We start from the raw sequence: 14405 nt of genomic DNA, 5'->3' as shown, positions 1-14405 counted from the left end.
TCGTCGCCATAAGACCTATCTGTGTCGGTGCGACGTAAAGCCCCTAGCAAAAAAAAAAAGTATTGGAAATGACTTGGTGTACATCAAGACTCATTTCGCATTCATTGCAAATACTGTCACTGCTCTTGGAAGTCATTAAAAACCTCTTTATGATCAAACTGAGCTACTGAACGTAGCAGAACAGAAACTATCTGAAGCACCAGGAGCTGCGGCTGAAAAGGTGAATAAGAAGTTTGATTCAGGTCTTCAGGAATACATCGGTTTGAAGAGTGTGTTCGTTGCCGCTAACAGGAAAGAATGACGATGAAGGTGAAAGTGAAATCCCAGTTCATCTTATCAAAAACTTAAAATATTGCCCTGTGTCTTCAGTTGACGTTGAACGCTTTTTCTCAGAGTACAAATTAACTTAGTGACAAACGCCATAACTTTCCCGTGAACAATTTAGAAAAAGTGCTTATTATTTACTGGGATGCCAACTAACGACACGATGTTTGACGCCAGTCTATAACATTGTGAATTATATGTGCCGATTGTGAAATGTATTTGGTTTCTTTTAATACCGACTAGCTGATGTACCCGTACTTCACAACGGAATTCTACATTGTATACAGAATTCTTGGTTAGGTAGTGTAAACGTTCTGAGTAAGAATGTAATCAATTGCATAGCTCTTAATGTTACCCTAGAAACGCGACGGGGAAGTCACCAAATGTCTTTCTTTATGTGAAGACTGGGTTAGGAAATTTTCATTGTAATGGTAGGCTCTCTTGCCTAGGCCTACCATCAGTCATAATCAAGTTGGGGTATTTTCATTATAATGGCAGGCTCTCACTCTCCACCTGCCTTTTTACATCCGAACAAAGACTGCATTAGTCATTACAATGACTCCAGTAGGAATGTCGCGATTAAAAGCGATGCTAACATATGAAATACTCGATCATATGAAAACCCACACATTTTCTCACTTTTAACAAACGAACAGTAGTACAATGCCGATCTAACAGTCCAAAGTTCCAGCGCTGAAAGGACCAGGTCGCAGACAACCGTGAGCCTTTTCCTCTGTTTCCCAGGAGTACCCAATGAGTTGGAAAATCTCAATTGACTACACTGGTGGGAGAAATTCTATCTGATTTGGGGGCACATTTTTCCTCCAAGGCAGAGGAGAAACCCCTTCTTGGCTGCTAATTTGGAATAAAATTAATGTAAAATTTAATAAAAGTGAAGCGGAAGAAGCCTTTCTTAAGAAATGGCTCATTTCAGGGTTGAATTTTTAGTTATTTAGTGAATTGTAGTGCTATAATTTGGAATAGGCCGAAATTGTAATTATCGACCAGGTCATAAATGAACCTCTGCCATTATTCCCTTAAATGTGCACACTGATCAATCCAATCAGCGCGTCAGAGTAGGGATCGAATAGCTGGAATACTACGATTAACCACCGTGTTACGCACTGGCAGTATCAGAAAATGAATGAACCAGAGGAATGGTATGCTAGAGAAGAAAGTTATCTAACTCCCCTTCAATTTCCCGCCAATATTCAGGCAGGCTGTTATAGGTCTACTCGGTACGCAGCAGTAATCCCATCTATCGGAGATGAGTGGTAGCATTAGAGACGAAGAATATCACAACAATCAATGGTCAACGTAATGTTATTGTTGATCAATTTTATGATCTTTCGATATGGTAGTGGTGGTGGTGATTATTGTTTTAAGAGGAAGTACAACTAGGCAACCATCCTCTATATAACACTAATCAGAGAGAAAAATGGAAGGGGCCCGCCCGACACTTCGAAAAATGAAGATATCGGCCAAATGAAGACAAGGGCCACGAAGGGCGTGAAAATGAAAGACTCCCTAGCCCTCGCAAACCTAATAGCGTCGGGGTCGGAAAAGAACAAGAGTTGACCATGAGAGGTCGGATAGGATAGATGAAAGTGAGGAGTCTGGCACAAGGAAGTGGAAGCAATGCCAGGACTCAGCTTAGGGCCTCGTGGTCGCCAACCCACGCTCCAAATTACAGAGCTCCTAAGGCCCCTTTTAGTAGCCTCTTACGACAGGCAAGGGATACCGTGGGTGTTATTCTACCGCCCCCACCCACAGGGGGAAATTTCGATATGGTAGGCCTTCACATTTAGTTTTTTCCGACTCTCAAATACCACTCTTATCATAGTCGGTACGGTAAAACTGTATAAAACATAATTGATCGGAAATTGTATTCTCTATAAATTCTGTTATGTAGTACTTTTCGATAGGACCAATAACAGGTATTTAAGAATAAAATTTTGGCGCTTTTTCCTAAACTACCATTTCGTCCAGAGTGAATACAATTGTTTATACCTTAGACTATAGTTTATTATTCCCCGACTCTATATACCGATTTCCATTAAATTCTGTTCACCCATTTTCTCGTGGCTCGGCGTTGATATGGACTTAGTAACAAAAATACAAATTCATGAATACTGTATCTCTGTTATGATAGCAGGTACGGTAAAAATGTAGAAGACATAAATGGTCGGAAATTTAATTCTACGAGTATATAACTTTAGTTATGAAGTATTTATCGACAGGACCGCTAATAACATAAATATTTGAGAATTAAACTTTAAGCCTTCCCCTAAACTACCATTTTGCTCTGCATGAATAAAATTATTTGTAGCCTAGATTGTAGTGGCTCATTCCCCGACTTTAAATACAGATTTTCATTACATTCTCTTAGCTGTTTTCTCATGATACGTCTACAGACAGACAGACAGACAGACAGACAGACAGACAGACAGACAGACAGACAGACAGACAGACAGACAGACAGACAGACAGACAGACAGACAGACAGACAGACAGACATTGCGGAAAAGGAAAAAGTACATTTCCTTGTTACCGTGGACATAACCGGTACAGATATACCATCCTTTTTAAATTCTGAGCAATGTATATTAATATTTATATATTAATTCTCAAATATTTATGTTATTAGTGGTCGTATCGATAAATACTACATAACTTAAGTTATATAGTATTAAATTTCCGATTATTTATGTCTTATACATTGTTACCGTACCGGCTATGATCACAGAGATATTCATGAATTTGGATTTTTGTTACTGTCTATATCAACGCCGGGTCACAAAAAGATTGGTAGACAGAATTTAATGAAAATCGGTATGTAAAGTCGGAGAATAATGAACTAGGGTCTACACTATAAATATTTTTTAAGCCGCCCTAATATCACAGAGTCGAAAGAAAACTAAATGTGAAGGCCTACAATATAGAAAGCTCATAAAATTGATCAACAATAACATTACATTGACCGTTGTTTGTTGTGATGTGCTTTGTGTCTTCTGTTGCCACTCATCTCCGATAGATTGGGTTACCGCTGCATACCGTATATTTTTTTTAAATTTGCTTTACGTCGCACTGAAACAGATAGGTCTTATGATGGCGATGGGATAGGAAAGAGCTAGGAGTGTGAAGGAAGCAGCTCACAGCTGAGCGCCCCTAAAGCACACGCCAACTTGCCCGGTAGTACTGAGTGTAACAACCTGCCTGTATATTGGCGGGAAGTAGCTGGGGAGTTAGATAACTTTCTTCTTTAGCATGCCATTCCTCTGGTTCATAAATTTTCTGATACTACTGGTACGTAACACACTGGTTCATCATACCATCGGAGCTATTCAATCCCTACTCTGAGGCACTGATTGGAATGAGCAGTGTGCATATTTAACGGAAAAAGGGCAGGGGAGTGTTCACGGTTGTCTGCCGCCTGGTCATTCCAGCGCTGGAACTTCGGACTGTTAGATCGGCACTGTAGTGCTGTTCGTTACAAGTGAGAAAATGTGCGGTTTTTCATTTGATCGAGTGTTTTATATGATAACATTGCTTTTAATCGCTACATTCCTACTGACGTTTTTGTAATGACCTACTTGACTTCAGTTAGGAAAACCACAAAGTCAGTCTATCTGAGAATCCCGTAGCGAATCACGGGCATATCAGCTAGTTGCACATTAAATTAAGGTCATTTATGTCACTGTTTTAATGTTTTCTTAATATCTGCTGAGTTATATATGTCTGGCTATTATTCATTTTAGTGCCTAAATTTAACAGTTAAGGAGCCTATTTTAGGCGCCTAAAATATTGACCTTTAGAGCCTAACTTCCGCTGTCTACAGATTACGTAAGAACACTTGGTGATAATCCCGAACTTAAAGTGGGCTATGGGGTATTTATAATGAAAATGTTCTCCGTCACGCAAAACCAGTCATCTGCTACAGTAGGATCACTCTATACTTCAGTAGGCGTAGCAGTCAGCTGGTTACGCTAAACCTATAATTATGTTTCGAACTTCAAAAACGTACTTCATATGGCATTTGATTTTTCATCAATGAAATGTGCTTCGGAAGATGGTTCAGATGTTGCTTTTACGTGTTGTGCTTATTGCGCTTATAGCTCTGTTCCATGCATTTTCATGCGCTATATAGAGAATCTTCAGGTACACTTGCGTGCGGGCTCATATTCGTAGACCTATGGTTTACGCATTTTCCTAACTAACACCTGACTCCAGCCAGCACTCTCTGCTTCTCTCTTGACTGACTGGAAGTGAATCCGAAGAAACAAATATGAACTAATGAACGATATTACATTCCGTGTGGATCCGAAATAGCCTCATATAATGACATTTGCTATGATTGTTGTAAATAAGAAAAGAGGCCGGGGGGGGGGGGGGGACCAATGTAATAAGATTGGAGACTCGATCGTATGAATAAGCTATTATCTCACTATGAACTCAAGGATTCTGGCTATGGAGAAATTTCGTAAATATTCAGTGAATTTCTGAGTGACAACGTTGTAATTAAATTACGCTGCACAGAAGGAAATGTGTTAAGTTGCTGTCCATAATTTTCGTATTAATGTTTAAGCGATTGCTTTTAATTAATTTGTTACACTATTCGTATGTAAATGTCAAGCATTTTTAATAATAATGTTACGGGTTTTACGCCCCGCTAACTACTTGTACAGTTTTCGTAGACGCCAGGGTATCAGAATTTTGTCCCTATGAGATTCTTACGTGTCTGTGAATCTGCTGAAACGAATCTGCCGTATTTGAGCACCTTCAATTCACCGGAATGAGCCAGGCTCGAACCTGCCAACCTGGAGTCAGAAGGCCAGCACTATACCGTCTGACCTGATCGGCCCGGTCACGGTGCGTGCTTTTTGCAACCAATGACATATTTCGACTAGGTCCGAGGAAGTTTTCTCAGACCTATGCTACCAATTGTGTTCCAACTTTCCACTTAATTCATTAACTCATACGAGTGGCTAACCCTTTGTGTAAAGATCTTGATAGATATGGTTTTCATGATGTGTGACTCTATTTTGTAAATTTCATGGTTTATTTTCAGGTTACGTGAACAAGTTTCTGTCGCTCAGTATCATACACCCGTTCAGCCGTGTCACTTACTGCGCCTACCTCGTCCACCCACTGATCATCCATCTGGTACCGTTGCGAATGGACAGCCCTTTCCATCTGACTATGGAGACTGTCGTATGTATACCTGTCTGTTTATCATTGTGTTAGCCCTGTAGTGTAACTTTCCGGTACCTACAGTATATTTACCTGTGTACAAGTTTCCTCTTGTCAACAAATTCATGCTCTTAAATTTCATAGTTTTCAGTAATAACTTCATCTTCCAGCGGTTAACAACAATTTTCATGTAGGTTTAACATCTCACTCATTCAAGCAGGTTTTTTTATATTAATATTATTCGTTCTTGCGACGATGGAATAGAACATGAAATGAAATCCCGTATGCCTTTTAGTGCCGGGAGTGTCCGAGGAGATGTTCGGCTCGCCAGGTGCAGGTCTTTCGATTTGACTCCCGTAGGCGACCTGCGTGTCATGATGATGATGATGATGATGATGATGATGATGAAATGATGATGAAGACGACACATAAACCCAGCCCAGTGCCATCGAAATTAACCAATGATGGTTAAAATTCCCTATCCTGCCGGGAATCGAATCCGGGACCCCTGTGACCAAAGACCAGCACGCTAACCATTTAGCCATGGAGCCGGACGATGGAATAGAAAACGGACTGGGAAAGAAGTGACCGTGGTCTTAATTAATATACAGCCCGGTATGTTCCTGGTGTAAAAATTGGAAATCACTCTTAATTACTGTATGTCTCATCTGCTCGATGACCAATTGAGTACACACTGTAATTATCGCCGTTTTTCCATGATAAGAAACTTACCATGCCATATTAGTATGTATGGAGTTCCTGTACATCCGTATCTCCTCTGAGGTGTCATTCTGATGCCTTTACATACCGCTTAGCTCTCATAGTCAATTTTTACCACAAGTAGAGATGGTAGAGTTCGATTACTGAGGTCAAAAACCTGCTTGCTGGTACTGAACAAAATTAAAGCAATTTAGTGAGTAGCTACTGTGCCCTCAAAGAAAGGGGCCTTGTAGGCACTGCCACATTGCCCGAGAAACTGAAAACAGAAGACGGGGGACAGCGTACAGTCGGGAATTGTTTTGGAGTTTCAAATGTATGTATTGTGATAAAAAGGTAATGACCACCACGACATGATGAATTGTAGTTCATAGAGGATAACATTTCTGCTCTTTTCTACCAACATTACTGAAAGCTTCTCGGTTTATCTAAGTACTCTGTTCATAAATCCACCAGGAGCCAGTTTATTCAGTTCCCAAGCAATATAGACGTCCCTCCTCTAATAACCTCTCGAGCTGAACCATGTGTAGGGTGACCATACTTTCCAGTTTTACTGGGACAGTCCAGGTTTTGGATACTTTGTTGCAGTCTCTCCAGCATCTGACTCCAGCCAGCACTCTCTGCTTCTCTCTTGACTGAGTGGAAGTGAATCCGGAGAAACAAATATGAACTAATGAACGATATTACATTCCGCGTGGATCCGAAATAGCCTCAGTACTGATAAATACTTTTCCCATAAATCCTTTCGCTGTTTTGGTTTTGGTGGGTCTTGCATTCCAACGAAATTCGCGCAGAGATTGTTTCTGGTTTGGTCATTCGGCGAATTATTTTGGTAGCACATACTTGTTGTTTGTATTTGTAGGTATAATACAGTAGACTGGAAGTTTTCATTTATATGTTCATACACTTTACAATGTGTACTCAAACTTTAGCAAGGTTTTTCGCATATTTTAAAATCAAAGTTGGAAGAGTGCACAATGTGTAATTAGAAATGTTTAAGATCACATGGTAGAACAGAATGAATGACAAAAAGGCATAAGGATACAACATTACCATCGCCATCCAATAAAATGATGTATTTAAAAAACAGTGATAGCGGATTAAGAGGAATTACACTCTGCATCAAAAGAAGGAACTTCCACGCATCGCATTGTCAAAAACATTCAGAGTTTTCGTTCAATGAATAGCACTGCTTCCATTGTTAAAAAGGGTTTTTTTTGCTATTTTGCTTTTTACGTCGCATCAATGGGATAGGAAAGGCCTAGGAATGGGAAGGAAGCGGCCGTGGCCTTAATTGATGTACAGCCCCAGCATTTGTCTGGTGTGAAAATGGGAAACCACGGAAAACCATCTTCAGGGCTGCCGACAGTGGGGTTCGAGCTCAAAGCTGCGCGCTCCTAATCACACGGCCAACTCGCCCGGTATTAAAAAGGTCTGTAATAGGAGTGCAATAAACGTAAGAAGCTTTTAGTGAATGTGCTGGCCCATTTTGTGAATAAAACTATCGTGGAAGTAACTAGAAGAGCTTATGACTGATTCATCCAACCACACACATCCGAAAATTGCTGCTGATCTTATGAGATTTTATTCCTTAGTTATGAATTAAAATAAGGGTAATTGAATGTGAAACAGCTAAAATCTTGGTAAACTATAGCATGGAAATACGGAAGCAATATAACTTATTGGACAAAGTCATAGCGTTGTTAGCCGACAATGCTAATCCGAATTTTGGTGGTACTGAAAGGAATTGCAAATTGGTGCAAAACTTTGACAAACAACAAAGTGGAAGTGGTCGTGGCGTACAACAGTATTCACACAGCAGCAAATTAACTTCCAGTTGATGTCGAAGCTATAGTATACAAAATATTTTAGTACTTCAATATATTCACAATCAGGAGAGAGTCACTGAAAAAAGTCTGTTCATTTGCGGTGTGGAATATGAAAACCTTCTGAGTCACACTTTTACAAGTTGGATGATATTATTGCCAGCCATCAAATGGATATTTAAAAGCATATTTCTCTTCAGTGAATCGATGTGCCCATGCAGTAAAATGAAACTTGTCTTCTGTGGTTGAACTTCTTAATTAATCAAATTAAATTATAACGAGAATCCATCAAAATACTCCAGTTACGAAACACTTCCGTTGTGGAAGTTTTTTTCTAAAACTGAGAAACTGATAATGAAGTTGGAAAACTTTTATATATTGGCTTTCAAACGTTTTGCTTAGTTAATTGGAAGAACAGGGTATCATCACCTTTCGAATTCCACTGATTCCTTCTTTATTGACTATGTTGAACATATAAAGAGATGGAAAAACATGACGTAGAACTCAAAGTCTCTCCATTAAGACGAAGCCCCTGTGGAGTGAAGTGGAAAAAAAAATCGTGAATATTCTTTTTAATTTAAAGCACTTCCAGATGATTTAAATTTTGATGAGCGTACACAAGTTGGAAGAAACTATGAATATGTACTCGAGTACTTGGAATTGTGGAAAGGAAACAAGTGTAGTTGACAAGTTGATGTTTGTTTTTAAAAGGTGTACAGCCAATTTTGTTTCTCCGAATAACCGTTCAATTTTGGCTAAGTTTATGTTGTGTCTTCCTGGTAGCAATGCAAATACAGGCAGTATATTCGATCTTATGAAAATGTATTGAAAAGAATAAGATTTCGCTTAATTAAGGCGTGGTTAAGCACTATCTAATTATGAAAAAGTCTTGTGTGGACTTCTACAGTACAGTATACATGGATCGAAACTTCGATAGCACAGTTATCAGAAATACATAGCTCTGAAAAGTACAGCAAAGAAAACAGTGTTTAATCTGTAGTTATTTCAACAGCTGCCAATATTCTGTTTATAAACATGTTTGTATCACTGATTTCTTTGGTAATGCGGTCTCGCTACTGGGTTTTCCAGTTTCTTTAGTTTTAAAATTGGGCCACTTTGACCAAATTGATTAGCTTGTAGACGAGAATCGAATACTCTGCAGCTTTGTTTCCGTGCCGTCAGGCAGTAATCGATCTCTGCTGAGGGAAGGGAAATGCCAAGAGAGAAGTCAAGGTGATGACTGATGACAGAACGTGTTCAAACAGTTTTGGTCGAAGAAAACAGAAATGTTGTCCTCTATGCATTTTTTTTTTTTTTTTGCTAGTTGCTTTACGTCGCACCGACACAGATAGGTCTTATGGCGGCGATGGGACAGGGAGGGGATAGGAGTGAGAAGGAAGTGGCCGTGGCCTTAATTAAGGTACAGCCCCAGCATTTGCCTGGTGTGAAAACCATTTTCAGGGCTGCCGACAGTGGGGTTCGAACCTACTATCTCCCGAATACTCGATACTGGCTGCACTTAAGCGACTGCACCTATCGAGCTCGGTCCTCTATGAATTAAAACCCATCGTGTGGTGGTGGTGGATTTTAGAAATCCTAGAGTACCATGTTGATATTAATTTTTAAATATTCAACTAACTAAAATATGTATAGTGCGAACCCATTTAGGTGCAGAAAATTAACGTGCAAAGCAGATAAAAATGTCAGGAAATTACTAAGTTTCTCAAAATTCTGAATATTATTTTATGAAGCATAATTAGTACGAAACATTTTTCTTAAGTGCCATTTGTAATAGAATTGCGGAACTATAAACATTTAAATGTTATTTACTACCTTTGATAATTCGATACTACTCCCAATATGAAGAAAGCTACACTTCCAGGGCACTTTTTGTATTCTCTTGTTTTATCGAGTTTTACTCTAATTGGAGGTTATAACATATAACTTTTCAATTTCATAATATTGCAAATCATATCATATTGATGCACGTGTCCTGATAATGTGATTTCTCACATAACTTTATACCAGGGGCCAATATAATTGCCTTTTTATTTGCGCGAAAATAAGAAAAATCTGCACTGCGAACGAGCCAGACGTCGTCGACGATCTACTGCAACTCAAGATTAATGGGACGAGATATGTCTTTCTTTCAAAATTAAGATCACGTTTTATAATAACAACATTTTATCATCTGGCAAATATTAACGTTTTGGGTTCCCTTAGTAGCTTGTGGACAGTACTACATAACTGGACAAAGCGGGACATACCACTGCACGTATATCAAAATTACACACATGGAATCATAATGTATACTAGAAATGTATTAGATTGATACGCATGGCAGCTAGCGTGTTAATGTAGGCCTATGGACAAATGCAACCAAAGGGAACAGTCGGCAGACAAAACTGGATGTTTCGGACATAAACTTAGAAAAGTTTTTAGGGAACGATTCAGCAGAGTACTACACTCATGTTCTTAAAAAACAGAACACCTTGAAAGACTAGAGATAGGAAGTTCATAATAACAGAACATGTTCATTAGTATGTTCTGCAGAAACGATTAGCATTTCAGTCACCTAGGTTCAGCACGTGTCCTGTTGTCTAGTATGCACTGGATCCTCCACGGGCGTCCTGGGGTATATCCATCCATGCTTCATTCACCTGGTTCCACAGTTCATCTTTGGTGGTTGGCATTGGGTCACAGCGCCGCACCCGTCGTTTCACCATATCCCACACATTTTCGATTGGCGACAAGTCCGGTGATCTGGCGGGCCAGGGCAACAGTCTGACATCCTGTGTCAACAAGAAGGCACGTGTTCGTGCAGCAACATGTGGTCGCGCATTGTCCTGCTGAAATACAGCATCTGGGGTGTCGTGCAGAAAGAGTATGGCTGCGGGTTGCAGGATATCATTCACGTAGGTCAAACTGGTCACAGTGCCCTGGATACACCAGCTGTGATTTGTGGTTGTACCCTATAGCACCTCACACCATAAAAACTTGAGATGGCGCTGTATGTCTTGTGCGAATGCAGTCAATGTGATGCATCTCCCCCTGTCTGCGGCGAGCCAAAATGCGGCCATCATTTTGAACAAACATAACCTGGATTCGTCCGAAAACACTATCCGCTGCCATACTTATCCCCACTGACGTCGTTCCATACACCATTGCAGTCAAGCATGTTTATGCACATTAGTCAAAGGTAGGCGGAGAAGTGGACGACGCGCCGGTAACCCAGACGATAATAAACGGCGACGGACTGTCATCCTGATAGTGTACGATGTGTTACACTATTCCACTGTTTCGCCAGAGCCGAGGAGGATGCAGATCTGTCCTTCAATGCCATTCGGATGAGGTGTCGATCTTCTCGGGAGGTGGTGTGGGTGGTGCGACCAGACCCATCGTGTCGTGTTCTACGGCCTTCTGTGAGCCATTATGTACACACCCGTTGTACTGCCGACACACTTCGTCCCACACGAGCAGCAATTCCCCGGATGGATTCATCACGTTCTCTCATGCCAATAGCTCACTCATTTGACGGTACGGTTCTCGCATGCGTATGCGAGGCATCCTGCACGTCTGCTCAAGTCACACTGATCCATTACCTCCGGTTTACAGCGACAACGAGAGCCGCAGGCACATTTTACCCGTCGGTGTTGGTGTGCCGGGATATCGATGTGGAGGTTGAACCTGAGGGCCGATACAGTTCAGATGCTAATATTTGCTTCAGAACATACTAATGCACATGTTCCGTGAATATGAACTACCTATCTGTAGTCTTTCAAGGTGTTCTGATTTTTATGAACATGAGTGTTCATCTGACCTTGTTTTGCTTTTTCCCAAATTCCATATTTTACACACTGAACTTGACTTTTCTACAGCAATATTCGGAAAACTTTTATTTTTTGTTATTTAGAAGACATTTCCTAAAAATAGCATTAAATTTCATGCATTATTATATCCACACTGTCCCCTCACGTGATTGTATGTTTATGAATTTGTTTCAATTAATTATAATTTTTCTCTTCTTCTGTGACAGACACTCCTGTTCTTCGGCCAGGTTGTAGCATCCTACATGTTGGCGTTTATTGTATCGGTGGCATTTGAAGCTCCCGTGGTGACGCTCCTGAAGATTATGGCCCCATCAAAGGATGAGCAGAAGAATACGAAGAAGGAAGAAGACCCAGACTGGGACAATTACAGTCCCCACGCTCACCGCACGCAGTTAGGAAACGGTACCGCAGGAAGAGGACACGAAATTAGAAGATGAACTGTGCAATTACCATCGAGCTAAATGTGTCTTCGAGCTGAAGAATGGCTTAGGCATTATAACACTTAATTTACTTTTCGCCCGTAGTTCACATAAGTTGGCAGATTTGAGTTCACGTTGCAAGTGTTAAGTCCACTGAGTGGTAAACATATTGTGTTTTATTTTTGTCAATGTGTCCATTTCTCAAAAACATTTTCAGAATTGACCCTTTATTTCAAAAATAGTTACGTCACACTTATTTGCATATAGTTAATTCAGACATCGTCTACGAATTTTAGTGACGCACTTCCTGTTGTGTACCGATGGTTGACGGGTTAGCTTTTGTAATTGCAGCAGAAGTACCATCTAACGAAGTTGCGTGGCACCAAAGGAAACAAACCACTTCACAAGTAACAAAAATTGTCAGTTAGTTATCAGTTATTAACAGTTACCTCCGTAAATAAATGTATACTTTCTTTGTACAAAAGAAATCGATTTACTTCATATCTAAATTTATCTTAGTTCATCATCATCATCTGTTTACCCTCCAGGTTCGGCTTTTTCCTCGGACTCAGCGAGGGATCCCACCTCTACCGCCTCATGGGCAGTGTCCTGGAGCTTCAGACTCTTGGTCGGGGGATACAACCGGGGAGAATGACCAGTACCTCGCCCAGGCGGCCTCACCTGCTATGCTGAACAGGGGCCTTGTGGAGGGATGGGAAGATTGGAAGGGATAGGCAAGGAAGAGGGAAGGAAGCGGCCGTGGCCTGAAGTTAGGTACCATCCCGGCATTCGCCTGGAGGAGAAGTGGGAAACCACGGAAAACCACTTCCAGGATGGCTGAGGTGGGAATCGAACCCACCTCTACTCAGTTGACCTCCCGAGGCTGAGTGGACCCCGTTCCAGCCCTCATACCACTTTTCAAATTTCGTGGCAGAGCCGGGAATCGAACCCGGGCCTCCGTGGGTGGCAGCTAATCACGCTAACCACTACACCACAGAGGCGGACATTTATCTTAGTTAATATTTCATAATATAGACCATGCCTCACTTGAATTCCAAACAAACCAAACCATTGGGAATACAGTTCTGACAGGCCTTGGCCTACCAAACGACCGCTGCTCAGCCCGTAGGCCTGCAAATTACGAGGTGACGACTAGTTAGCGTGATATATCCTCTCGACTGTTATTCTTGATCAAGCAATGGATCCGCTTGGTACGTGTGTCCATTATATATAGCAGAGAAAGTGTTAGATATGTCACACACTACGTACGGGCGTTTGCTTCCCGCAAGGATTGTTTACAGGACGACTACGTGTAGGTACAGTGCGATGTTACCTAGTCAATTATTTTTCCCTAAAGTGCTCTCAATGTAGAACTGTCTAAGGAAATCTGCGTTCGCATTCTTTCATATCCAGAATTATACTGGGTTCACTTGTTTCAGTATTTAACGAACACCCTGTATAGTAATAACCATTGTTTAGCTCTAGATTCTTAGAAATTAGAAGTGTATCTCAGAAGCCTAAGAACATCTACATTATATCAATAAAATTATAATTTCTTCCTCACACTTGAAAGTGTTGCCTCATACTACGTTTTCATCTCGGGTTCGGTATAAAAAGTCGGAATTAGGATCAGTTCAATTGTTATCTTGACATCACAGGAAAACGGCTCAATATTATTTCTCAAAAATCCGTATTAAAATTCGATGATAGCTATATTGTTCACCAGACTGTATAAGTTACTATGTGATCAGTCAAAAGTGACATAGCAATGAAATGACGAATTTCTCTGTTCAGATAAATTGTATGAAAACGCAGTATATAATAAAGTTGTGTGAAAAACAATTTTAAATCTTTTACGTTCAATGCGCTTTTGTTACCAGAGAAATAATAACGGCGAAAGTAAAGAAAATTCGTATCCTCGACCCGAGGAGGTGCAGCTCCCTTCAAGTACACTCCCAATGCAGGTGAGCTGCATGTACCGTTTTAACCGCAGACCAGCCTTCCTACCGCGAATCGAGACCGGGCCTCAGGGGACGGTAGCTAATAACACTAACCGTTACGCTACGGAGGTAGAAATAATAATGGTGATATTCGCCAAT

At 40.7% G+C, this 14405-nt stretch overlaps 1 protein-coding gene across 1 annotated transcript in view; it reads left to right on the top strand.

The window, feature by feature from the left end:
- LOC136858399 (nose resistant to fluoxetine protein 6-like) overlaps positions 1-12681 on the top strand; it is a 176963-nt gene extending 164282 nt beyond the window's left edge. Inside the window, exons 13-14 of the mRNA XM_067137917.2 lie at positions 5393-5535; positions 12094-12681. Of these exons, the coding sequence (XP_066994018.2) occupies positions 5393-5535; positions 12094-12324 (374 nt within the window). The 3' untranslated portion in view covers positions 12325-12681. The remainder of the gene's footprint in view (positions 1-5392; positions 5536-12093) is intronic.
- The last annotated feature ends 1724 nt before the right edge of the window (positions 12682-14405 follow it).

The sequence above is a fragment of the Anabrus simplex genome, chromosome 1 (genome assembly GCF_040414725.1).
Source record: "Anabrus simplex isolate iqAnaSimp1 chromosome 1, ASM4041472v1, whole genome shotgun sequence".
Lineage (NCBI taxonomy): Eukaryota > Metazoa > Arthropoda > Insecta > Orthoptera > Tettigoniidae > Anabrus > Anabrus simplex.
Note: the sequence above shows the minus strand (reverse complement) of the source record. Positions and strands in the feature narration are given on the sequence as shown.